Here is a 26,965-nt window from a genome sequence, read left to right as displayed (position 1 = left end):
TACCTTTAATACGCCTGTTTGACTTTAAATGGAGAATGAGAATTGATTCACATGTCTTCTAAAGTGAGCTGGAGTGGGGATGTAAGGGCGCACTGAGGAGGGAGGGCGCGTGTGATTGACATTCCCACGGTCGAATCAGGTGACGCAGCGCTGGCAGTTCGGAGCGTCCATTGGCTGCTGGTGGCAAGAGCTCTGCGCAAAACAACGCACTGATGCTCACTCTCCTTGCAGAACTCGAGAAGAGGGGACCTACGGATTTCTAATCATCCCGCAGTTATGAACCATTAGACAACTACAGCCTATGTAGAAAAGTATTATTTGTTTGCAGTATACGTACAGGATTTTATTTTTCAATTGATTCTATCCACTTATTAAGCAAAATAGTTTTGGTAAGGTTTTGCTTCTCAGTATTAAGGATCGGGCTATCTGTAGGTTCTGCAATGTCTTTCTGTGACGCACGGACTACTAAATTCTGCTCTCCTTGAGATACCATTATATCAAATGGCTATAGATCTTGCGCATATGGCGACATGGTTTCAGGCTGACACCGTACAACACAGGAGCTTTCATGTTCATTTGGGAAATTGCACAGTGCAAATGTTTTATTAGACTAAAGCGATGGGTAATTCCTAAGCTGTGACTGGAGAAGAAAAGGAGTCAAGACAGAGCGAGGGGATAAAGAGGAGTGCACTTGTTGTTTGGAGATGATTTTGATATTTCTCTTTTTCTCGATCTTGGATGGAGGGTTATCGCAGCTGCACTTCTCGGTACCTGAGGAGCAGGAGCGCGGGACGGTTGTGGGAAATATCGCCGAAGATCTGGGGCTGGACATCACCAAACTTTCCGCGCGCCGTTTCCAGACCGTGCCTAGTTCGCGCACGCCGTACCTGGAGGTCAACTTAGAGAACGGAGCGCTGGTGGTGAACGAGCGCATCGACCGAGAGGAGATATGTCGCCAGACCGTCCCGTGCTTCCTGCACCTCGAAGTGTTTTTGGAGAACCCACTCGAGCTGTTCCGCGTCGAGATCGAGGTCATGGATATTAACGACAATCCGCCGAGTTTCCCAGAGACGGACATCACCGTGGAGATCACCGAGAGCGCCACACCGGGCACCCGCTTCCCGGTGGAGAACGCATTCGACCCTGATGTGGGGACTAATGCCTTGAACACATACGCCATCACCACCAACAACTTCTTTTATTTGGACGTACAGACGCAGGGTGACGGCAACCGGTTCGCGGAGCTCGTGTTGGATAAACCCTTGGACCGAGAGCAGCAGGCGGTGCACAGGTACGTGCTCACCGCCGTGGACGGAGGGCAGCCACAGAGGACCGGCACCGCACTGCTAGTGGTTAAAGTACTGGACTCAAACGACAACGCGCCCACGTTCGATCAATCCGTTTACTCTGTGAGCTTGCGCGAGAACTCTCCAGTTGGCACGCTCGTTATTCAGCTCAATGCCACCGATATGGACGAGGGCCAGAACGGAGAGATTGTTTACTCTCTAAGCAGTCACAATCCGCCGCGTATTCGGGATCTGTTTAACATTGACTCGCGCACCGGGAGGATTGAAGTGACCGGGGAGGTGGATTACGAGGAGAGCAGCACGCATCAGATCTACGTGCAGGCGAAAGACATGGGGCCGAATGCCGTGCCCGCGCACTGCAAAGTTCTGGTCAAACTCATCGACGTGAACGACAACACGCCAGAGATTAGCTTCAGCACGGTAACGGAGTCGGTAAGCGAGCAGGCTGCCCCGGGCACGGTGATCGCTCTGCTAAGCGTCACTGACCGGGACTCCGGCGAGAACGGACAGATGACCTGCGAGCTGCACGGCGAGGTTCCGTTCAAACTCAAGTCGTCTTTCAAAAACTATTACACGATCGTTACGGACGGTCCGCTGGACCGCGAGAAAGCGGAGTCGTACACGCTCACGGTGGTCGCCAAAGACAAGGGGGTGCCATCTCTCTCCACAAGCAAATCCATCAAAGTGCACGTTTCGGACGAAAACGACAATGCACCTAGATTCATGCAGACGGTTTACGACGTGTACGTGACAGAGAATAACGTCCCGGGCGCTTACATTTACGCGGTGAGCGCCGTGGATCCAGATGTTGGACAGAACGCCTATGTCACTTACTCCATATTGGAGTGCGAAATACAGGGTATGTCCATCTTAACCTACGTGTCAATCAACTCTGAGAACGGCTACTTGTACGCTCTGCGCTCTTTTGATTACGAGCAAATAAAAGAGTTCAGTTTTATGGTGCACGCCAAGGACTCCGGTGCGCCCGAGTTAACTGCCAACGCCACCGTTAATGTCATCATAGTGGACCAGAATGACAATACCCCGTCTGTAATTGCACCTTTGGGCAAAAACGGCACCGCGAGGGAACATTTGCCCCGCTCAGCCGAGCCGGGATACCTGGTGACCCGTATTGTTGCAACGGATGCTGATGATGGTGAGAACGCGCGCCTGTCGTACAGCATCCTCCGGGGAAACGAGCTCGGGATGTTCCGGATGGACTGGAGAACCGGCGAGCTGCGTACCGCGCGCAGGGTATCCAGCAAACGAGACCCGCCGCACCCGTACGACCTGTTGATCGAGGTGCGCGATCACGGCCAGCCGCCGCTCTCGTCCTCCGCGAGCATCAACGTTGTGCTCGTGGACAGCGTAGTGGAGGTCCGGAGCGGCGACCGGGGGTCAGTGAAGTCTAAAGAGGGCTCGCTGGACCTCACACTCATCCTCATCATCGCTCTTGGCTCCGTGTCCTTCATTTTCCTCCTCGCCATGATAGTGCTGGCGGTGCGCTGTCAGAAGGACAAGAAACTGAATATCTACACGTGCATGGCCGGAGACTCGTGCTGTCAGTGCTGCAGTCGCCAAGCGCGTGGGCGCAAGAAGAAGCTCAGTAAATCGGACATCATGCTCGTTCAGAGCACTAATGTGGCCAGTACCGCACAGGTGCCAGTTGAAGAGTCGGGCACTTTCGGCTCGCACCACCAGAATCAGAACTACTGCTACCAGGTGTGCCTGACACCGGAGTCTGCCAAAACCGACCTGATGTTTCTCAAACCGTGCAGTCCATCCCGGAGCACAGACACAGAGCACAACCCGTGCGGGGCAATCGTTGCCGGATACGCGGATCAGCAACCAGATATCATCTCTAACGGGAGCATTTTATCGAGCGAGGTGAAAACACATTTTATTACCTATACGGGCAACACTTTATCTGAATTCAGTATAAAATGCGTACATCAGTAGCATCTCATTACCATATTAACATACGTCATTAACACGTTCACAATGTCGATAAACTATCTTTGATTTTATTACTTAATATTTTTGCATACATTCGTATAGGAATTAAAATGAATATATATATGTGTGTGTGTGTGTGTGTGTGTGTGTGTGTGTGTGTGTGTGTGTGTGTGGGTGTGTGTGTGTGTGTGTTTGTTTGTTTGTATTTATGTAGCCTTTATATTAAGTGTTGTCATTTATTGCTATAATGAGACAAACTGTAAAATTTCACATTCTAAAAAAATAATACAAAAATAAATTTAATTGATTTAAATGAAATCAAAGTGGTGCCAAAGTTACAATATTCACAGATAAGTTCATTGCACTTTTTCAACCACTTCGACTTGAATTACTGATGCAGAAAATTGAGACTCTGAAAACTCGTAAAATTGAGTAAAAATGATAGAATATATTTAAGTTCAGTGGATGGAAACAGCGCACTAAATGTATCTCTCTATATACATATATGCACCTTAAAAGTCTGTTCAGTCATGATCTTTCATCTTCCTGTGTTTGTAATGTCAGATTGTAATCACCTGCTTGCTTATGACTCACATAGTGCTTTTAAAGGTAGCTCAGAGCTGTAGTCCATTTTTCAGATCCTTTAATTACACTACAGAACTTTAGGGTCTGTTATATACAAGGATGTAACCACATATTCAAGACTGGAGGGAATCCTTAATGTAAACATTTCAGAAAAGATCAATGAAAATATTATATCGATTGACCAATACTTGGAATATAAGGGGGAAGTGAATATTGAGGGTGGTTACAAACCGCTATCACATTTATTTTAACATCTTTGCTTTTTGCCTCTGAGACGAGCCATAAAATGACATTTTCATACCATGGGACCATTAAGTGAGCCCCCGCCATCCAACAAGGTATACTTTACTATCCCCTGGCATTCTCTGAAAGGGTGTAGCCCTCTGGAGTCAAGCCTGAGTAGGGAGGGGGGAGTGTATTGGACAAGGGTTTAAGTATGCAAAGCACACAGTAGCTGGGTATCAGTGGAACAAAGGCGGTTCTATGGTTGAGGTGCTCTAGTGCATGGACAGAGCAAGAACAGAGCCCTGACCAGTGTTTTAATGATAAATGTAGAATGTCATACTCAATTATTGTTATTGTTTATGTCTTTTAGACCAAGCACCAGAGAACTGAGCTCAGCTACTTGGTGGATAGACCCCGACGTGTTAACAGGTGAGATGACAGCTCACATTCACTGTACACACACACACACACACACACACACACACACACACACACACACACACACACACACACACACACACACACACACACACACACACACACACACACACAGGGACTTTCCACAGACATTATCTTTTTTTTTTTTACTGTACAAAAACTGTGTATTCTATCCCCTTACAATAACTTTCTGCATTTTTACATTTTCAAAAATCATTACTTGTGATTGATGATTACGTATGATTTATAAGCTGTTTTCCTCATGGGGACCAAACAATGTCCCAACAAGGACAAGGATTTCGGATATTGCCATCTTTGTGGGGACATTTTGTCCCCATAATGTAGGGTTTACCAGGCCCAACACACACACACACACACACACACACACACACACACACACACACACATACACACACACACACACACGCACGCACGCGCGCACACACACACACACACACACACACACACACACACACACACACACACACACACACACACACACACACACACACACACACACACACACACACACACACACACACACACACAGAGAGAGAGAGAAAGACAGACCGTAGAAGTTCAAGCTATCTAAATGGGAACATTGCATTGACTTCTATTATTTTTATATACAGCCAGTTATAAATAACCTAAACCAAACCCACACCCTAACATAAATCTTTTGACATTTTTAGAATGTTCAAAAAAATAAAATAAAAGATTATTATTATTATTTAAAACATTTTTTTTTTACAAATGAGGATTCCCCAAAATGAGGTTTTGTCAAATTAAGCTAACTTAAGGGTACAATTTGTGCCCAAAAATATGGTTAAATGGGTACAGACACTCTGATATAAAGCAAGAGCAGTATAAATGATGTGGCCCCTAGCCAAAATCCCAAGATTTTACTCAGGGTCGCATGTGTCATCCTAATGTTTCAAGCTACACAGCACAAGTCTGATTCAGAATTTGATATCGAATTTAATCAGCAGTCTAAAATGTAAAACTGTGCCAAAAGTGTTAAATAACCAAAACAATCAAATACTTCTAATGAAAAAATGCAGTACAAAGCTCCAATTACCAAATGACTATTAAACAATGAAAATTCCCTTATAGTTCAGCGTTTCAAGAGGCAGATATTGTCAGTTCTAAAGACAGCGGGCATGGAGATAGCGAGCAGGGAGACAGCGACCATGACGCCACCAACCGGGGCCACACAGCAGGTGAGTTGATTACGAGTTTCTCTCCTACTGTCCACCTGAAAGAAGCGTGGATGGGTGAAAGGCCCCTGGGGAATGAATGCTGAGGAGAAACATAGACGTTGGGAAATTGCTCTCATTGTGGCTATGAAAGCAACGCGACAAGCCTTTAACCGATTCCAACAGTGGATCAATATAGGGATTGCGTGGAAATTATACATCTGTCAACAAAGCTAAACGGATTTCAGTCAATGCTGCGAACGAGTCTGACTTGTCTGATGGACAGGCTTTCTGAAGCATTTAATGAGTATTTGAAAGCTTCCACGGTAACGAACCCAAACAGCTACCCACCACCCCACCCACACCCCCAAACACAATTATTTTCCATTCATATCAAATGCCAAAAACGTTTGAGTCGAGCACAGTGAAATGCCAATAGTTTGTTAGAGATTAATTTGATATAATTTTGTTTATTCCTACTTTATATTCAATTTGATGAGCCGTTTGACTTTCATGTTCTATATTTCATTTCTGCTGGTTTATTGATCAAGGTGGAGCCTTACGGCTTCGACTGGATAAAGCTTTGACCTTTCTCTCCAAAGAATCATGACATTCAGCCTTTGGTTTGGCAAACAGTTAGATGACGGCTTGCCAGATATTACGTATGCGCTGCACACAATGGAATACAAATTTTTGAAACGAGCATGGTTTCGCATTTTAGGTAACCACAGTTTGAAGGAACTTTACTATAGAAACACCTTTGATACAGTCCTTTCTGGGGGGGAAATCACAGAAGGAGGAAGGGAAAGAGGCAGAGGGATTGAGATTTTTTTTTGAAAACTTATTAGAGCATCAAATAGGTAAAACGAGAAGGTGTGTGTGTGTGTGTGTGTGTGTGTGTGTGTGTGTGTGTGTGTGTGTGTCCTTTCCTTCCCTGCCCTCCTCTGGGTGTGTGTTGGCAAGCTCGCAGTTTCTGCACTCCCATTTCAGTGCCTGTCTCTGCATAGCCAATTATCACAGCAAGGTTAAGATGAAGGCCTGGGACACTGACAGGGGTAGCACCACTGCATTAACAACCACTTACACACACACACACACACACACACACACACACACACACACACACACACACACACACACACACACACACACACACACACACACACACACACACACACACACACACGCAATCTCCTTCACACATCCCTACCTCGCCCCCTTTTATTCTTACAGCATCAATTTAGAGATATTAGTATAAATTAAAAGAAGCCCTGCCAAAAGATAGAAAGGAAAGCGAAAGAACTGTTTTAACCCACATATTCTGTTGAAATGACTATAATGCTCTTATGTTTAAGGTCCCTTAGATCCCAATAATGTAAATATAAAAATAATAGGTAACTCATTACAATAAAGTTCCATTTGTTTGCAGTTAACTATATTAGCTAACATGAATTAACACTGAAACTTACTTCTAATGCATTTATTGATCTTATATAGACTTATATTGATTTATTGACTTAATGTCAACATTTAGTAATACATCAAATTATTAAAAATTTTTAACATCAAAAGTTATATCTGTTCATATTTAATGGAGATGAACTAACAGTGAACAGTTGTTTTTTATTAACTATCATTTTTTTTTAAAATTTTATTAAATAACAAAGATTGATTTATACTGTAAGAAATGTATTGCTTGTGTAAAGTGTTACCAAATAATAATAGTAATTTCCCCCAAAAAATTACGTATCTTATTTTCAAATTCTTTAATGTACATTTTACCTCATTACAAATTTAAAGCAGACATTACACTCTTAAAAACAAAGGTTCTTTGTTGCAATCTATGGTTCCATGAAGAAACTTTAACATCGATGGAACCTTTCCATTGCGCAAAAAGGTTATTTAGAGTGAAAAAAAGAGGTTATTTTAATTTGTACACTGAAAGGTTCTTTGGGGAACCCAGAATATTTATTCTTTGGCATCACTGCGCAAATCACCTTTGGTACATTTATTTTTAAGTCTGCCCGAGTTTTATCTTTCTGTTTTACCACACACTATGCATGCACTTAAAAAAAAGTGACTGGTATCTGTTTCTGTTTGGGATTCATTTGATCTCTTCAAAACACATGAAACATAGAATAAAAGCTGTATGCATTGATGTAAGTAATATACCATTTTAAGGAGAAGCACATTAAAATAATTGAAATTTTATTTATAATCAATTCTTATGAGATTAGAAAAGCCTGGTACTTTAAAGTATATCTTTCAATCTATTTAAATGGCCTTTGGGTCTCTCAATCGAGCATGAGTGTCAAGCTAGAAGAGCTGAGGTCAGAAAATGGCCCTTTACTTGATTTAGACGGTTACATCTGCATTTGTTTGCAAAGAGACAGAGGCGTGACAAATTGCACAATTAGATTAACATGAGTGAGCGATAGATTGATGATTATCTATAAATGAGGGATGTGTGGTGGTGATGACGTTAATCAAATCACTCCTGTCGCTGTAATTTAATGCTATCATTTCCCAATCAGAGTAACTCCATTTGCTCTGCACGCACACGCACACACACACGCACACGCACATGCACACACGCACACACGCACACGCACACACACACACACACACACACACACACACACACACACACACACACACACACACACACACACACACACACACACACACACACACACACACACACACACACACAAGCAAATAGTTTGTAGCTACGGTGAAAGTCAATGCTGGTAGCCTAAGCTTCAAACTATTCATAATTTAAGTTCTACCACAAGTACACTTTGCTACAAGCTTCAAACAAAAGGTAGCTAAATAAACACATCAGCTATTTACAATTTAAATATACAGTATGTCAGATCATATAATTTATTTAGCAATTTATACAATAAACATCTCAATTTAAAGTAAGACAGTATAGCACACTAAATTCAAAGTACAATTACAATGCAAAACAGCGTACATTGTGAAATACAGTCAAACAACAGCATTTAACATGTTTTGCTATGAAGAAAAAAAAGTCCATGCAACAACTTTTTTCTTTTTTAAATTATTCTATACATGAACCATCTGAACAGCTGCTTATTGTTTGGATTATTGCCTCAGCTCGATCAGTATGAAGTTCTGTGTTCAATACAATGTGACAAAAAGCAGTGATGCAGTGTTTTGTCACACTACATCACCACTTATTAAAAAAAGCTTGTTACTGGAAAAGATACGCAACTTTGATACACACGTTACTGAAAAATGCAGTTAAGTTAGTAACATCGCTAGTTAATCACTCCCCAAGACAGTAGTGACCATATAGGTAATTTCTTATGGCAGCTATTTTATTTTGAGTGAAAGCCCAGCCAGATGTTCAGCATATCATCATTACTTTCACTCTTGTTCTTCAAAACAAAATTACCATACGTTTTCTCCCAACCCCTAGCAAAAATGCTTGTCCTCAGCATGTGAGCTCAGGTCTTTGGTCAGCCTGACGACAGGTGTTCTGAAGGGAAATTCTGCTCATCAGGGCTTTGGCAGTGTTTTTCCTTTTCATTCTGATGCTTTTGCACACCATTGATAAAAGATGTGATGAGGTCTCCAGAAGAGAAAATGCAAGAGAAGCAGAAAGAGACGAAAATAACGCACACAGTTATTGTGGGATGCAGAGCGCTTCCTGATACAGAACAGCTTAGTTAGTCATTGTGTTTGTACTCAACGCATCATCCCTTTTTCTCTGGAAGTCTGCAACCCCAAAGTCCAGCATCTACTCAGATCATTGTTGTTAATAAAGCTCCCAGATGCACTGAGGATATCTAATGTCTAATCGAATACAGGTCTGCAAATATAGGATTTCATGGAAAATCATGTCGATATTTTTCTTTCTTCATATATTTATATTAAGTGCAGGTGTTAAACTATAGCATACAACATGCTACACTATATTGTCAATACAAGGATGTATTGTATTGCAGAACAATGGAAAGAACTGTGCAAATGCAATTTGCTGAATCATATCGCTTTTAGGTTTTAAACACAATTATTCTGACAGCTCAAATTTCTCTTGACGGCTAAAAAAATCATAAAATCCTTGAGATCTACCACTTGCAATCCATAATAGATGCCACATTTTCATGTTCTTTTTATCCAAAGAACACTAATGCCGAACTATTAGCCCAGATTTCAGCATTTAACTTAGATTGAACCATTTAATGACTGCATTCAAACTTTGTTTTCTAGATAATTTCAACCTTAATCCTCATTCGAATTGGACTTGTTTTCCCTGAGGATGGTAATTTTGTTATTCACAGACATACTTTGTGACTTTAATCCCGTCCAAATTGAAAAAGTCTGTTTTTCTTCCACAGCCATTGTTGTTTTTAAGTGACCTCAGTTTCCTCTGAGAATTTTAATCCTGTTTCTATAGGAACATCTGTGATTGTGGTATATTACTTTTTCACATTGTTTCTGTTCATTTTTCTGAGCCTCTAATACCTTAACTACATTTCTCTGTACCTTTAATAATGATTTAGATATATTCTATATTGTAATGTGTTGTAAATAGGAGTTAAAGCTACAGAGATCCCAACCCTGCCCAAATCAATATATGAAATCACAGATGTTCTGTGTAAATAATTGTAACAAGATTTAAAACTTAAAAATCATCTAATTTGTTGCTTCAGTGTGCCAACGTTTGCATGTCCTCCTTCACCCCGCAATCTCCAGCAAATGTGGGTCCTGTTCTGCTGACTAGGATCTGATGGTTAAAGTCTACATTAAAGGATATTATTCTACCACAAAATCACATAAATTCATATTAGTTCAATTCATAAAACATTCATAAAACAAAAATCTTAGTCTGTCCCCGAAAATGTTGGAACTCAAAAGCGCTTCCCTCAACGTTTGATGCTGCGCATCGTTTATTTTTACCATGAATGCGCAACAGTTATATGCACCCCTGATAATAACATTCTTTTCTTTCTTTTGATATACTGTATGTTCAGATATTCATACAAAAAATATTCTGGGGGCCATGAATTTTTTGTCAAAATTAAAAAGTGCGAGAGGCTGGCTGGCTAACTTAAAAAAAAAAAAAAACACTGTACTAACATTATAGTATAAGAACAAAACTTAATTGAGCTGGATGACACTACTACCTGTAGAGCTTCTTATAGGTAAATTTAACTAATTTCATGATTAATTAACTTAAACAGTTACTGAACTGAACTGAATCAACACTGAACTGACTTGAGCTGATAAAATGACTCTTGTCTGCTGTATAACATGCTTTATAGCAGAATTTTGCATCATTGATCATTATTTTAGTGTCATTTTATTTTTTTGAAGCTGCTTTGAAACAATCTGCTTTGTATAAAGCACTATAGAAATAAAGATGACTTGACTATTACTTTTCTGCCTGGCAAGCACTAGTATTGCATTTAGGACATGGTATTCTAGTTTTCTGTGTTATCCAAAGGTTGTTTTCACATACAAAAGCAGACCTTTCGCATGTTCTACACGAGTCTCTGCATGTGACTGTGATATCGATGTGAAGCTCATGCTGTGAGCTTCTGTCTGCTCGCTCGGTTGGGGCTATTTAGAGACCGCTGTTCTAATTACATTGAGTTTGATTGTATGCAGTCTGGTTTATCGGTGTACTTAATATTGATGATGTCACAATGGCCTTGGATCCCTGCTTTAACAAGATTTATGCCTCTGTGTACACCCGCGTATCTCTGTCCATATATATCACCCTGATATAATAGTGAAATAACAAAGTGGACAGATTGTGGAAGTGATCTATGGATTTCACAACACATCTGAGCAGAAATGTGAGCTGAGTGTGGATTCAGATGTTGAGTCTGTAAGATTAGAAGCCCTGAGTAGCACGTAGGGAAGAAGAATCACATAAGAAATCTTTTTAACTTTGCTTATCCTTGACAGCAATGATAGAGAAAATGTAGACTTTTGCTTAAGCTTCTCAGATTTCCCCTTGAGACAAATACGAGAGTAATCTCACGTCTCCTCTAGAGTTTCAGAAGAGATCTCAGCAATGTCAAAAACTGCTTAGACACCAAAGTCTGCATTCAAAAACCAAAGATTTCAAGATTAACCAACGTAACTTTATTTTATAGCTCTATTCTTACTTATTTAGCAGATCTGAGACTAAATGTTTTGATGCTTAGTATATGCTTTGTTGTAACCTGAGCTTTAAAAGAGCAACATACGAGCAATATAAAGCAGGTAGAAGTGTATCACATCTTTCACAAGTGAATGTTTATGCCTGCACTCATAAAAACAAATGTTCTTTAATGGAATCAATGGTTCCATTAAAGAACCTTTCATTTCTTTAATGGAATCAATGGTTCCATGTGAACCTTGGAACCTTTCCATTCCACAAAGTGTTCTTTATGGTGGATAAAGATTCTTTATATTTTTAAAATATAAACTGTCACCTGAATGGTTCTTTGAGGTACCAAAAATGGTTCTTCAATGGCATCTCTGAGAAAACCCTCTTTTCAAGAGAGTATCTTGATACGCTCATTTCAGCAGCAATTATCTTGGGTATCTTGAGTTTTCTGTGCCGTCCAGTAAATGAAAGAGGCGTTACAAGCAAGCTGATTTCACTGTGCACAACATAACCAGACACTTTGATCACGCAATAATGCTTCTTCAACTACCAAAGTCACCTATAGGGATTCTAATAAGCGCAGTATTCTGGGTCAGTGCATTTAATATTCAGCCTTTTTATGCATATACCTGAAGGTCCCAAAGCCACACTAATAACATGTTTCCTGGTTACTTATGCAAATCATCACAACAGCTCTACACTAATAAAACATTACTCCCCCGTGTGTTCATTTAAGCATCAACACACACATACACTTATATTATGGTCAGGTTTATCAGCAGCACAGATTTGTCTTTTGATCTCACTCAGAAAGCTTCTGCCACAAGGAATTAGAGATTAGAGTTTGGCCTGACATGCATCCACTGCCTCCCTCTCCTTCTCTTTGGGTCTTTGTCTTTACCTGTGTCTCAAATGTCCTTATATCAGTCTACAGACTCTTTCATTCTCTCCTCTTTTTTCCTTCACTTCAAATGTTCTCTTTTGTATTTTATTGCTCTCCCTCATTGTACTTGTTGGAATCTGACCTTGGTGCATCACTCTTTTAACGGTACTGTATCTGCTCCCTCTCTTTCACTCTTTTATAGGTTATTCCTCTTGTGGAACTCTGTAACCTTTCTCAAAATGAATAAACTCGTGATTCAGACACTTTTATAAATGATAAAATTTACCACGCAACAGGACCGAAAGTTAGCCATTGCTCAGTGAGGCACTGAGAGTTAGCTTACACACTCATGCATGTTACTTTTGATATATTATTTAAAAAACAAATCTTTTAAAATGATTTCTAACAATGATTTCTGTAATTTTGTTATTTTTTGGAAGACAGCGTCATTAAGAACCTGACTTTTTGTAATGGACTATGCAAAATCGCTTCTGCATTTAACCTCAGTGGTCACCACGACTTCTGGTGCAGTGAGGTTCAGATTAAGCACAAAAGTAAGTCTTGAGGAAGTATCACACTAAGGTATTTAAAGCTTCTTGATCTTGTCGTAGATTTTTCCCTAAACCTAACTACGTCCAATAATATTTATACTCTAGCGCGTCTACAGTTGACATCGGCCGAGTCTAACCCTATACCCTAGCGAAATTTTTAGAAATATGACAGAAATTGTTTGCTAGTACCACAGTTTACAACATACCGGAAGCTCACGTAGCACTAAGATTTTAGCAGAAAAACATAAGTAGTATAAAAAAAAAATCTGATTACCATTAGACATTAGTGCAGAGCACCTAGTGACACATATAGTAATTCCTTATTTAACTGTGATGAAAGAACTAATAAGATTTCCATCTTTAATAAAAAATAGGAGTTTAATATTTCATGTAATATATTACGATAGGCCATGCAGGTGCTGCATAATAAATCATGCAATGCCATATTATGCTGCTCATCTTGACTGTGATTTTACTCCTGGAATATTTTAGTATTAGCAAGTACAAAAATGTGCCGACCAACAGTGACATCACGGTGCTTGCAATTTTTGTATGTGGCAATCCGAACTTGAGGAAAGGTTATAAGAATATGGACCTATGTTGGACTTTTGACTGCAAATAATTTTAAAAGCACCATGTTTCCGCCTGCACTGTGAAATTGCCTGTTACGTGTTCATGAATAAAAAGAATACACTTTAGCAGAGAATCGTGCAATGCAGTGCGCATGAAGTATAAATGCTGATTTGCACGTGTATCTGTGATGGTTCACGCCAGGCTGAATGTGTCAATGTAAACAAGGCTTAACCCTGATTACTATTCTTATCTTTTCTCCTAGATCGAACTTCCAAATCTCTAACCTTGATAACAACCTAAGCACACATTTTAGTGTTGGTCCTAGTCTGTTGATTAGAACCCACAGTTAAGATACCTAACCATTAACTACCCTAACAATCAATGGGAAATAACCATTTGTTAATGACAATTTGGTATCCTCATGAGTGCCAAAGCTCAGTTTATAAGGTGGTGATTTTGTATGAATTTGTACGATATGAATTATATGAAAACGCATGATTTTTAGAAGCATGTAAGCATGAAGGTCCACCCCTAAACAAGCTTATGTGGGGCATAAGCAGATCATACAAAGGAGTACGAATTAGATCATACGAATTCATAAGAATTAACCATCAATTCAACAAAATGCTAAATAGTTTCGAATTGTCATGAGATTATGTTGTCAAGCACATAACCACTAAGCCATGACTGTGATTTCTGTATTCATGCGGTCATATTCTTCGTCCTAATTCTGAACCGGTCTTTACGCTTCTGAAAACACTGAGCCTCATGTTGGGGTTGTATCCAGAGGCCTTTATTAGAGTTCAGTGTGACGCCACACTGTTCTCTGCCCTTCTCTTTCATTTATTTCCCTTTCAAGCTCTCCTCTCGTTCTTTTCCTCTGAAACCGGCTAATTATCATGCTCTGTGTAGTCATTAGTCAGAAAGCTAGAGCGTGTACATGTGAGCGTGTGTGTTTGGAGAAAGGTTTCTCCCAGTGTTGTTAGTTTTGCTTGCGTTGCCTATAGTGTTTGTAAGAAGGACTTGAGAGACCGGCCGATGAGAGACACTAATTAAATTTTAAATGTGAAATTAACAAAATGAAAAGACAGACTCGTTTAATATCGGTTGGTGGGAGGGACATGGAGAGGCAGACATGGAGAAACAAAAGGCTGGAGAGTTCATTGCTTTGTATATGGATGTATATAACTATCCTTCTTTCAGTGGACCGCCTTCCAGTCAATTACTGTGCTTTGCTGAAGCCTGACAATGACTGCAGCTGATTATAAAACGAGTAAAAAGCTGGCAATCTGTCTGGTTAAATAATCATCTTCATTCAAATTTGAATAATTTCAGACTCTGCGCTCTGGATAATTCGTAGTAATTTTGCCTTTGTGTTTCTGTTGACATTGGATTGTTACACAGAAGAGCAGCAGATAAAGTGAAAGCAGAAGATCTCAGAGTGTGAAGAAATATGTAGACTCCACAAAACATATTTTTTGTTAAATTGATCTCGGAACACGAGCACAAGGACATTGCCGCTCACTCACACACACACACACACACACACCCACCCAGACAGATATATAGTATATATCAGCAGCTTGTAGTGGTGTTCTGAAATGAGGAGGCAAAGGCACACATTTTTTTGGTTTTAATTAATCAAATGTCCCCAGTTACACTTAAAGTTGTCATATTTCCCTGGTTAGTGTTTTAAGCATTTTTACATTTAATTCCAAAATAATAACTAAATGCAGTAACAATTTAAACAATATATTTTATTTGTAAACTGATGTTCAGCTGTTCTTTTTAATAGTCAACATATTTTCGGATCAAACACTAGTCACAGACACGGAGATGTATCTTTAATTTCACCAAGCTGATTGCTCACAGAAAACCCCAGTCATCATGTTTTTCAGGCCATTTCAAGTTTGATTTTGACGTGGCATAAAGTGGTGATATCTAAGTGGGTGAGCTGTTTATTTGCTTTTATTAGTCGTCCCATTAACACCTTCATTTTGTTCATTCAGATTGGTTTGTGAACGTGGAACACGCAAGGAAACAAAAGACGGGATTTATCGTGAACCAATCATAGTCAATTATAACCAATCACATCCAATCATAGAGCAATTGAGGCATTGCATCCTCTCAGAAAGACGTGGACATCCGCTGTAGCTTTCCCTGCTGGTGTTGCTGTTACTTTAGAAAAACAAGCAATACTTTTTAATGTCAAATTATGAAAAATTTGCGTTGTTTTATTTTTGTAATATGGATTATTTTCTCACCCTATTTTATTGATGGGGCATTGCCTCCCTTGCCTGTGTGGAGGAAACACCCCTGATGGAATGAGAATATTCATTATAGTAAATATAGTAACATTACTCAATTTATTCTAGTCTACATTCCGTTTGACTAGAATTAAGCTAACTTTTCCTCCCATCTTTCCTCTGTCTTCCACAGGAGCTGATCTTTTCTCCAACTGCACTGAAGAGTGCAAGGCTCTGGGTCACTCCGACCGTTGCTGGATGCCCTCCTTCATGCCTGGCGACGGTCGCCAGGGCGCCGATTACCGTAGCAACCTGCACGTCCCAGGAATGGATGCGGTGCCGGACACTGAGGTACAGGAGAGCGTGGTTCCGGACGATGCGTGCAATCGGGCCGATGATAGATCATTCTCTACGTTCGGCAAAGACAAGTCACACCACGGCACGCTCACACGCCACGAGCTACACACACTCTTACCAAGCGCCCGAGCGCCTTACAAACCCAACTATCTGTGTGAGTACTCGCTCAAAACGTACGATTTCTGAACCCTCCAGATCTGATCCACTGCCGTCATCTGTTCCAAATCTAACCCATGGCTCTCTTTGTATAGAATTATTTATATTTCTAAAATAAAAAAAAAATGTAATCCCATTTCTCAAAACACCCTTTCTTGACCTATTCTCTCACTTTCCAATTTGTTTTCCCTTTTCCTTCAAAAGCAAAATGATAAAAAACAAAAACAATAAATGTATAATATATGGACATATCAATAAAGGATTTTTTTGAGTGAAATCGTGGAGTTGTGTTCAACATTTTGTCCTTCCCCTGCCCTCTAAATTCTCCCACCCAAAGCACCTGAAGACACTAATTTATCATCCAAACCTACATAACACATACTTTTGTGCTGTGACTTTTCCTTGAGCTGAAATCTATATTCATCATAATCACTTTAGACACATGGTATGTCTATAAAACATGCCTATATCTCATCATACGCCTCTACGTATCCTATAATCATGATTTATCACATTTCCATTTTATGCCATAATAAACAGAAATTCACAGCATGCCATATGGAATGGAAGCGGTTATTTCCCAGCTTTCATATACATGCAACAAAATCCTACATTAAGTACCTGTCTCTTTCATCATGCACTGTATCCATGTCTGTTCTAATCACCATATGCCATAGTTCTACTATAATCACACTTGCGACAGTCATAGCGCCCTGCCTCCTCGCCTCTGATTATAGCATGCAAACTGTTCTAGTGTAAACGCTCACAGTCGCTGAAACATCCAGCAATGTGTTACACCTGTTTTAATGCAGTACTGCAGTAAAGCAAGGGCAAGTCTACACTGTGTGTTGTCCTGTGGGGCGGAGACTAAGTATGCATGTGCATGTGCTTGTATCCTTTCAGACATGTGGATATGGGTGAATGTGATTTCACTAAGTATAACATCGCAAAGATGTTGATCCAGGAACAACATTCCAATCAACCAATCAGATCTGAGGGATAGGTTTATAGTTAATGTCAAGTTTAGTCTTACAACAAGGGTTATGGGCTTCTACACCATTCTTATTCACCTAGCATTTCCCTCTGATTTTAGGGATAAATTATGGGTAGGGTTAGGTTTAGGGGAAGGGTTTGGGTTATGATTATCTTTTTGGTCAGGAATGTTGTTCCTGGATCAACAAAAGATGTTGATCCAGGAACATGTCTTTCTTGGCAAAATCAATGCCAACTGTGGATATGATGGACCTTATATCCACAAGCCCCGCCTCTATCCTATTTGCATAACTGATTTTTTTTTATTCTTGGGAATTTTGGGCAACACTCTCACAAGAAAACATCACAACACTGATGTTTATCAGCGCACCGCCAAAATGTCGCTCTAGAAATGTGTTTCAGAAGGTTCTGTAACGCCTTGGTTACTTGTTTGCCTTTAATTTGCCTTTTTTTTTATTGATAATAAATACATTTTAATTAAATTTTACATGCTAAATGACTGCCTGTATAATTTTATTACAATTACATTTACATTTTACAAATAAACTTAATTGCAATTACATTTTAATTACATTTAATAAAACAAGTGTTAAAGTTACTCTAAATTATCAGTCACATTTTATATGATATACAAAATGGATTTTATGTGCTATATTTAATAACTGGATTTAAAGCTCTTTTATGTCAGGAATCTACATTTAAGCTCAATCTTCATACAGTAAATTTCACAGAAAACTAATTTAACATTCACACAAAGATAATTTATACAGTTCTCACTCAAATGCAAGATCTAAAGATAGATTTATGTAACTATCTGAAAAAAAGAGCGCACTTACAGAGCGATGTTTTAGAAGTGCATGAATAAACATGGCAACAGCAATACTTTTCCTTGTGAGATCAGACTCAATCTGGGAAATAAATGTAAGGATTAGTAAGAACATGATTTTAACGACCCATATGTTCTCTGCCTGTTCTTTGCCCTATAGCACGCAAAAGGATTTCCTAGCACCTTCCGTGTGGACATTCCTGAAAAAGCGTGAGTTTGCACAGTAACGCAGCCGGCCAAAAGCATCAAGGGTTTCTTTTTTAAATTTTCCTCCGTTTCTTTTTTTTTTTTTACTGAACTCAATCACGGCCTATCCGGTCGTTCTCAGCTCGTTCGGACGTCTGAAACAGATTAAATCGGATGCGATCCGATGACGTAAGGACCCTGAGAAGTCTCAGCAGGACTGAGAAACCTCGCCAAATCTCCTCCGAAAAGCTGGATGAGAAGAGGGAAGAACAGAGGGAGAGAGCTCAAAAATGGGATTAGGAGTGATGGAGAGACAAAAGGAGAAAAATGATCAATGGACACGGTTGTTTCCTCCCTCTCTCCACTCTGTGATCAGTGTGTCTCTGTTTACAGTCCACTGTAAACTATACCAACTATCTGAGCCCTTTACCCGTTTCCACACACACACACACACACACACACACACACACACACACACACACACACACACACACACACACACACACACACACACACACACACACACACACACACACACACACACACACACACAAACACACACACACACACACACTTGTACAAACGTACTGTACAAAGAGGAGCCCAAACTATGTGCATTATAAACTCAACTATCCGTTTTAGACTTGATTGTTTTCTATAGTAGTTTATTTTTTTTCTTCTTAATCAGTGTGGTCAAGTGTTCTTCTGAAGTTACTATCTTTAGAAAAAGCGTGGATGCGGGGGACACACACAAAAAAGGAAAAAGTAAAAAAAAAAAAAGAAAGAAAAAAAGATGATTCTGTCCTATCATTGGCCTACGGATATACTTCATCTGACATTGTGGTTATCTTCACGTGTGCAAGTGTGTACTGTTCTCTTTTAAAGCTTCAAATAACTATATATATATATGTGTGTATATATATATATATATATATATATATATATATATATATATACTTTTTTCTGAATCTGTGTAGCCCATTGGATAGTTTCCTAAACACCATATTGCCATAAACAAATACAAAGTGCTGAAAAGACTTGCATTAAAATTGGGGCTTCAAATTGTGTGGCCTCTCTGTCTGTAAGTGCAGAAATATTTGATATGCTGTAGTCATTTGACATAATTCTCTCTCTCTCACACATCCATAGCAGATTACACACTATATATAGTTGAGACCGGGACTAGTTGTCAAATCTGTGTCTTAACCACAAAATCATTCACACGGTTATGTAAAAATACACAATACACATGTAAAAATACACAATTCATGAAATATATGGGATCTCTACAATTTAATCTGTAAAACCAGTGATGAAACACAAAAATGTTTTTTTTTTTTCTCTCTTTTGTATACAAATACAAAATGTAAAAGAATTTGCCCCAAAATAAATGTGACAACTAACTTGTTGAAGAGGAACAAAACCATATATGTTTTTTTATGATTATACTTTGGACTCAAAACTAACTGAGAAACAGTCATTTGTGACAACAGCCGGTCTCTCTCTCTCTCTCTCTCTCTCTCTCTCTCTCTCTCTCTCTCTCTCTCTCTCTCTCTCTCTCTCTCTCTCTCTCTCTCTCTCTCTCTCTCTCTCTCTCTCTCTCTCTCTCTCTCTCTCTCTCTCTCATTAGCTCACATGCTTCATAGTTTCATTCAAAGCAATTCAGAACATCTTTTACTTCTTGGCCTGAAATGATAAGCACGAGTATGAAAGACTTTGATTGCGGATGTTTATTCAGTCCTGCCACACTGACTGTGATTAGAGAGCTGTTTTGAACATTAAACTTCTCTGGCCTTTTCCCCAGTGTTCCTGATTGGCCATTAGAAAAGAGAGAGGAAAAAACACACACCCAGTTTTGTGTCATGGGTAAAATCAGCATGTAAAAACAAGGCTTTGAATTGAAAACTCCCGCATGAATAATGAGCAACAGAAAAACATCAAGCACTCCTTTTACTACGAGGACAAATATGATAGAAATTACTTTTCACTTGCACAGAATGGACACAATGAGTCTTCACAATAACAGTGTGAAGCCTTTGAAGTAAAAATGAGGTCTCCATTTAGACCAGCATCCCTGTGGGGTTTATCTTTAATAATTTAGGAAGTTTTTTTCTTTTTCTTGTTGTGGTTGCTAATTTTGCTTGACTAAATGTTTATTTGAATTAATATATAACTAATACGACATAAATAATATTACTATAATCTAATATAAAAATAACTATTTTCACATATTTCAAAATGTAATTTATTCCTGTGATGAAAAAGCTGAATTTTCAGCATCATTACTCCAGTCTTCAGTGTCACATGATCCTTCAGAAAACAATCTAATATGCTGATTTTCTGCTCACGAAACATTTCTTATATTATCATCAATGCTGAAAAAAGCTTTTGCTGTTAAATGTTTTTTGTGGGAAGGTTGACACATTTTTACAAGATTCTTTTTCTTCTGAATTTTCAGATGAAAAGCATTTATTTGAAATCTAAATCTTGTGTAACATTCTAACTGTTTTTTTTTGTTTGTTTGTTTTTACTAAAAAAAGGCAGCACAATTGTTTTCCACTACAATAATAATAATAATAAAAATATAAAATGTTTCTTGATTGCCAAATCAGCATATTAGATTGATTTCTGAAGGATCATGTGACACTGAAGACTGGAGACCAGCTATGCCATCACTTGAATGAATTACATTTGAAAAAATATAGAAAATAATAGAATAGAATAGAATAGAATAGAATAGAATAATATACAGAAAAAACCCCGACAGACCCTATTATAGGGTATCCACCTTTTTTTAAATATTTTCTTTTTTTAGTTTTGTAAACAATAAACAAACAAACAAACAAACAAACAAAAACATATGTAGGCACAATTTATTAAATGGTGTATATTGAGGTATGCAAGGGAATAAATAAATAAGTAAATTAATACATAAAAAATTAAACTATAGCATAGATAAGTATAGCTAGCTTTTGAAATAAAATGTTACACTTGTAAATATTTTGTAAAAATCCATTTTTAAATTATAAAGCACAATTTATATTTATTAATGAAATATTCTAGTGATTTAAATAGTTTAGAGAGCGTGAAATGGCCTTTCTTGAAATTTCATTCAGGACATGCCTGTGTTGTTTGAGGTTCTGGCTATTAGGGGTCTCTGCGCATGATTTTGAGTATGTGATGGTGACCAGTGAAAACCGAGTTCGTTTTCAAAATTCTTCAAATACCAAGAATAAGATATCTGCTTTCTCTCACGTCACACGCCGGCTGGGGGGATGGGGGGTTAAAGAGGGAGTCGGAACCATGAAATGTCAGACAGGCACAGCATCCAGATAAAAACGAGGTCAAGAGATATCAGCGAAACACTGAATGACCACAGACAAAGACATGTTATCAGCCAACCTGCCCTCTCCTCTGGGCTCAACTGCTCCACACAGACACTGTCAGAGCTGGGGAAGATCATACCAACAAGTAAGTGATTGTAGGAGGTCGAGCTCTTCTTATCTCCTTTCATTCTGGAGTTCATCACGAGACATAACACAAACCAGAAAGACTATCTTCACTGTGAAAGCATGTGATGGAAGGATAGGGGGAGGAATGTGAAGGAGAGATTTGGAGAATATTAGGAGACTATTACTAATATTACTTTTTTTTTATCAATAAATAGCTGAGCAAATTCAGGTAGCATCACACAGTTTCTGTGTTCTTTTGAATAAATCATGATGGATGGATGGATGGACAGATAGACAACCCATTATTTTCAAAACATGTTTTGTACCAACCTTTAATTGTGCCAACAATATTTAAATGTTTTGGGGTTGAATATGCAAAACTAATAGGAAAATCACGAGTCTATCACTGAAAACTGAGAGTATTTTCTCAACATTGAAACTAATATCTCATCAACTCCTGACAAACACATGAATTATTATTTGAATTATCACCCAGTGAATACATTTAACAATGTATTACTGTCTTTGGAAGGCTTTTGTCTTTCAGACACATTAAAATGTACAAATTAATTTCATATTTACTTGCAGGGATTCCCCAACTTTTTTTGTCAGCTGAACCTCTTTGAAAATATTTATTTAAGTATACTCTAAGATTTGAAGTTAATAAGTTGGGTCAATATTAAAATGTTGTCAATAGTAATAATAATAATACAAGTTTATGGCTCTCTGATGTCGGTTAATGAACATATGACATGCAGGTAAACAAACAAAAAAAGTGTTTTATTTTGATAGTTTAAAAAAAAAAAATATTTATAGCTTTTCGTTAAACTCACAAACCCCCTGCAAGTTCCATCACAAACCTCAGTCTGGCATAATGTAATATTTAATGCACATCATGTTGTTAATACCTGTCACTGTAGAGTGGCGGCAATAAAGCGCATGACAATCGGAGAGTATACAAATAGAATATAACTCTTTAATATTTAAGTCTTTCTTAAATCTAACAGGTAACAGGAGATCACTGAGGGAAGTAAACACAACCATGCATAACAGACGATACCGGACAAAAAATTAAGGTATCTAAGGATTTAAATACACAGGGAAATCAAATTAACCAAAACAGAAACAGGTGCAGGATTAATTAACAATCAAGAAAACTAACTACAACACAGACAAATGGGTACAAGGAGAATTACACCCAAACACAAATAAACTAAACAGAACTGTGACAATAACAAAGAATGGAATATTTGGTAACTGTTACATCCAGTCAGGAATGAAACGGAGAGTGAATCCAATCGCAGGCACATTTAATTAAACAAATAAAAAAACAGGAAATCCCGGGAACTCAGAACAGGACAGGAGTAACATAAAACAAAAGACAAGACACATGGCAGGATCACATGACAAACAAGGGATAACGTGATATACAAGACACAACAAAAACCCACACGTAACATAGCCCCCCCCCCCCCTATGGGCGGCTCCCGACGCCCCTAGAAACAAACACACTAAAGTTCAGGAGGGTGGTGAAGTGGAGGCGGTCTTGGGGGAGGGACGGGGGGCCAGGTTCGTACAGGGGACCAGGGCAGAGACGACCCCTCGGGCGGCCACGGCGGAGAAGACAGTCCATCGGGCGGCCAGGGCGGAGAAGACAGTCCATCGGGCGGCCAGGGCGGAGAAGACAGTCCATCGGGCGGCCAGGGCGGAGAAGACAGTCCATCGGGCGGCCAGGGCGGAGAAGACAGTCCATCGGGCGGCCAGGGCGGAGAAGACAGTCCATCGGGCGGCCAGGGCGGAGAAGACAGTCCATCGGGCGGCCAGGGCGGAGAAGACAGTCCATCGGGCGGCCAGGGAGGAGAAGACAGTCCATCGGGCGGCCAGGGAGGAGAAGACAGTCCATCGGGCGGCCAGGGCGGAGAAGACAGTCCATCGGGCGGCCAGGGCGGAGAAGACAGTCCATCGGGCGGCCAGGGCGGAGAAGACAGTCCATCGGGCGGCCAGGGCGGAGAAGACAGTCCATCGGGCGGCCAGGGCTGAGAAGACAGTCCATCGGGCGGCCAGGGCGGAGAAGACAGTCCATCGGGCGGCCAGGGCGGAGAAGACAGTCCATCGGGCGGCCAGGGCGGAGAAGACAGTCCATCGGGCGGTCAGGGCGGAGAAGACAGTCCATCGGGCGGCCAGGGCGGAGAAGACAGTCCATCGGGCGGCCAGGGCGGAGACGACCCCTCGGGCGGCCAGGGCGGAGACGACCCCTACGGCGGCCAGGGCGGAGACGACCCCTCGGGTGGCCAGGGCGGAGACGACCCCTCGGGCGGCCAGGGCGGCGAAGACCCCTTGGGCGGCCAGGGCGGCGAGGACACCGGCTCAGGAACAGCAGACACAGCAGACACCGGCTCGGGAACAGCAGACACCGGCTCGGGAACAGCAGACACCGGCTTGGGAACAGCAGACACCGGCTCGGGAACAGCAGACACCGGCTCGGGAACAGGCAACACAGACACTGGCTCGGGAACAGGCAACACAGACACTGGCTCGGGAACAGGCAACACAGACACTGGCTCCGGCTCAGGAACAGACACTGGCTCCGGCTCAGGAACAGACACTGGCTCCGGCTCAGGAACAGACACTGGCTCCGGCTCAGGAACAGACACTGGCTCCGGCTCAGGAACAGACACTGGCTCCGGCTCAGGAACAGACACTGGCTCCGGCTCAGGAACAGACACTGGCTCCGGCTCAGGAACAGACACTGGCTCCGGCTCAGGAACAGACACCAGAACAGAAACAGCCACAAGGACAAACGTAAACACAGAAACAAACATAGAGCGATCAGGTTCAGGCGTGACTTGAACAGTCTCTGGATCGGCAGAAGTGACTGGAACTGCCTCTGGATCGGCAGACGTGACTTGAACCGCCTCTGGATCGGCAGACGTGACTTGAACAGTCTCTGGATCGGCAGACGTGACTTGAACAGTCTCTGGATCGGCAGACGTGACTTGAACAGTCTCTGGATCGGCAGACGTGACTTGAACAGTCTCTGGATCGGCAGACGTGACTTGAACAGTCTCTGGATCGGCAGACGTGACTTGAACAGTCTCTGGATCGGCAGACGTGACTTGAACAGTCTCTGGATCGGCAGACGTGACTTGAACAGTCTCTGGATCGGCAGACGTGACTTGAACAGTCTCTGGATCGGCAGACGTGACTTGAACCGTCTCTGGATCGGCAGACGTGACTTGAACCGTCTCTGGATCGGCAGACGTGACTTGAACCGTCTCTGGATCGGACGGGACCAGTGGCGAGGACTCTGGGCTGACAGGAAGTACAGGGAGGACTTCCAGGCATTGCGGGACGCGGTAAGTCCTCTTCCTCCTCCGTCTCCGAGAGCGAGAGGGCGCTGGGCTGGACGGAACCCGCGGTGAGGGCGCTGTGCTGGACGGGACCAGCGGTGAGGGCGCTGTGCTGGACGGGACCAGCGGTGAGGGCGCTGTGCTGGAAGGGATCAGCGGTGAGGGCGCTGTGCTGGACGGGACCAGCGGTGAAGGCTCTGTGCTGGACGGGACCAGTGGTGAAGGCTCTGTGCTGGACGGGACCAGCGGTGAAGGCTCTGGCTGGACGTGGCTGACGTGAGGCTCTGGCTGGACGTGGCTGACGTGAAGCTCTGGCTGGACGTGGCTGGCGTGAAGCTCTGGCTGGACGTGGCTGACGTGAAGCTCTGGCTGGACGTGGCTGACGTGAAGCTCTGGCTGGACGTGGCTGACGTGAAGCTCTGGCTGGACGTGGCAGACGTGAAGCTCTGGCTGGACGTGGCTGACGTGAAGCTCTGGCTGGACGTGGCTGACGTGAAGCTCTGGCTGGACGTGGCTGACGTGAAGCTCTGGCTGGACGTGGCTGACATGAAGCTCTGGCTGGACATGGCTGACGGGAAGCTCTGGCTGGACGTGGCTGACGTGATGAGGATTGGGCTGGACGCAAAGATGTTGACGCTGAGAAAGTTGTCTGGACCCATATCCTCCCCTGTGACCTCCACGGAACCCCCGGAAAATCGCTTTGCGGGTTCCCACAAAGGCCTGTTTGTCGAACTCGATGCTCATGCTGGGAAGATCAGGCGAGATTCGTACTGCTGGATTCATTTGAGGTCGGTTGTTCTGTTACATCCAGTCAGGAATGAAACGGAGAGTGAATCCAATCGCAGGCACATTTAATTAAACAAATAAAAAAACAGGAAATCCAGGGAACTCAGAACAGGACAGGAGTAACATAAAACAAAAGACAAGACACATGGCAGGATCACATGACAAACAAGGGATAACGTGATATACAAGACACAACAAAAACCCACACGTAACAGTAACACTTTATATTACGACCCGCAAACAACTGCGTAAGTAAACCGAAATTATGGTGTATGTTTCTGTAATTATAGTGTACTTCCGTGTAGGTATAAGGGAACAATATGTTAAGTTTCGGGTAATAAAGGGGTAACAAGCAGATATACAACCTCCAAAGAACTTTGTAAGTAAACCGAAATTACGGTGTACGTTTCTGTAATTATAGTGTACCTCCGTGTAGGTATAAGGGAACAATATGTTAAGTTTTGGGTAATAAAGGGGTACAACCAGATATACAAGCAAATTATTTGTAATGTAATTATTTTAAAACTAACAGGTAGGCTAACTATTCTGTTAATATATATAGGGAAAACTTTTAAGTCTATTGTTTATAAAAGTTTTTATCACATTTCTGGCATAATATGTTCTTGTGCAATGTAGTTACAGGGTGATTTTGACATCTGCAGGTTGTAAATTAAATGTATGTATATATATATATATATATACTGTATATATATATATATATATATATATGGCTGTATGTAAGCACAGTATGATAGAGATTGAATTT

The 26,965-nt window shown here is 41.1% G+C and overlaps 2 protein-coding genes across 4 annotated transcripts; one reads left to right on the top strand and one right to left on the bottom strand.

The window, feature by feature from the left end:
* The first annotated feature begins 214 nt into the window (after nucleotides 1–214).
* On the top strand, nucleotides 215–19,673 carry pcdh10a (protocadherin 10a). Of its 3 annotated transcripts, none has more exons than XM_077205100.1 (5): nucleotides 215–3,194; nucleotides 4,444–4,502; nucleotides 5,625–5,731; nucleotides 16,287–16,444; nucleotides 18,586–19,673. In XM_077205100.1, the coding sequence occupies exons 1-5, from the start codon at nucleotides 705–707 to the stop codon at nucleotides 18,637–18,639; spliced, it is 2,868 nt and encodes a 955-aa protein (XP_077061215.1). In that variant the 5' UTR covers nucleotides 215–704; the 3' UTR covers nucleotides 18,640–19,673. The 3 variants fall into 3 exon arrangements, with proteins under 3 accessions (XP_077061215.1, XP_077061213.1, XP_077061212.1); XM_077205098.1 differs by having other exon boundaries at nucleotides 16,287–16,604; nucleotides 18,586–19,243; XM_077205097.1 differs by lacking the exon at nucleotides 18,586–19,673 and having other exon boundaries at nucleotides 16,287–16,883.
* A 3,865-nt stretch (nucleotides 19,674–23,538) lies between these two features.
* LOC143713989 (uncharacterized) lies at nucleotides 23,539–26,196 on the bottom strand. Its single transcript, XM_077204908.1, has 3 exons — nucleotides 26,088–26,196; nucleotides 24,457–24,630; nucleotides 23,539–24,372 (listed from the first exon to the last, which is right to left on the bottom strand). The coding sequence occupies exons 1-3, from the start codon at nucleotides 26,194–26,196 to the stop codon at nucleotides 23,582–23,584; spliced, it is 1,074 nt and encodes a 357-aa protein (XP_077061023.1). The 3' UTR covers nucleotides 23,539–23,581.
* Between the last annotated feature and the right edge of the window lie 769 nt (nucleotides 26,197–26,965).

The sequence above is a fragment of the Siphateles boraxobius genome, unplaced genomic scaffold (genome assembly GCF_051911475.1).
Source record: "Siphateles boraxobius isolate OS27281-9 unplaced genomic scaffold, OSU_SipBor_1 53, whole genome shotgun sequence".
Taxonomy (NCBI): Eukaryota; Metazoa; Chordata; class Actinopteri; order Cypriniformes; family Leuciscidae; genus Siphateles; species Siphateles boraxobius.
This window is presented reverse-complemented; position numbering and strand designations above follow the sequence as displayed.

What these genes read in the sequence shown, in the direction of transcription:
- pcdh10a (XM_077205097.1), top strand. Translation starts at nt 705, where the DNA reads ATGATTTTGATATTTCTCTTTTTCTCGATCTTGGATGGAGGGTTATCG. An exon ending in GGAGCATTTTATCGAGCGAG is followed by an intron (nt 3,195 to 4,443) that starts GTGAAAACACAT and finishes TATGTCTTTTAG; the next exon opens with ACCAAGCACCAGAGAACTGA. An exon ending in CAACCGGGGCCACACAGCAG is followed by an intron (nt 5,732 to 16,286) that starts GTGAGTTGATTA and finishes TGTCTTCCACAG; the next exon opens with GAGCTGATCTTTTCTCCAAC.
- LOC143713989 (XM_077204908.1), bottom strand. Translation starts at nt 26,196, where the DNA reads ATGAATCCAGCAGTACGAATCTCGCCTGATCTTCCCAGCATGAGCATC. An exon ending in TTTCCGGGGGTTCCGTGGAG is followed by an intron (nt 24,631 to 26,087) that starts GTCACAGGGGAG and finishes TCTGTTCCTGAG; the next exon opens with CCGGAGCCAGTGTCTGTGTT. An exon ending in TGTCTGCTGTTCCCGAGCCG is followed by an intron (nt 24,373 to 24,456) that starts GTGTCTGCTGTG and finishes TGGCCGCCCGAG; the next exon opens with GGGTCGTCTCCGCCCTGGCC.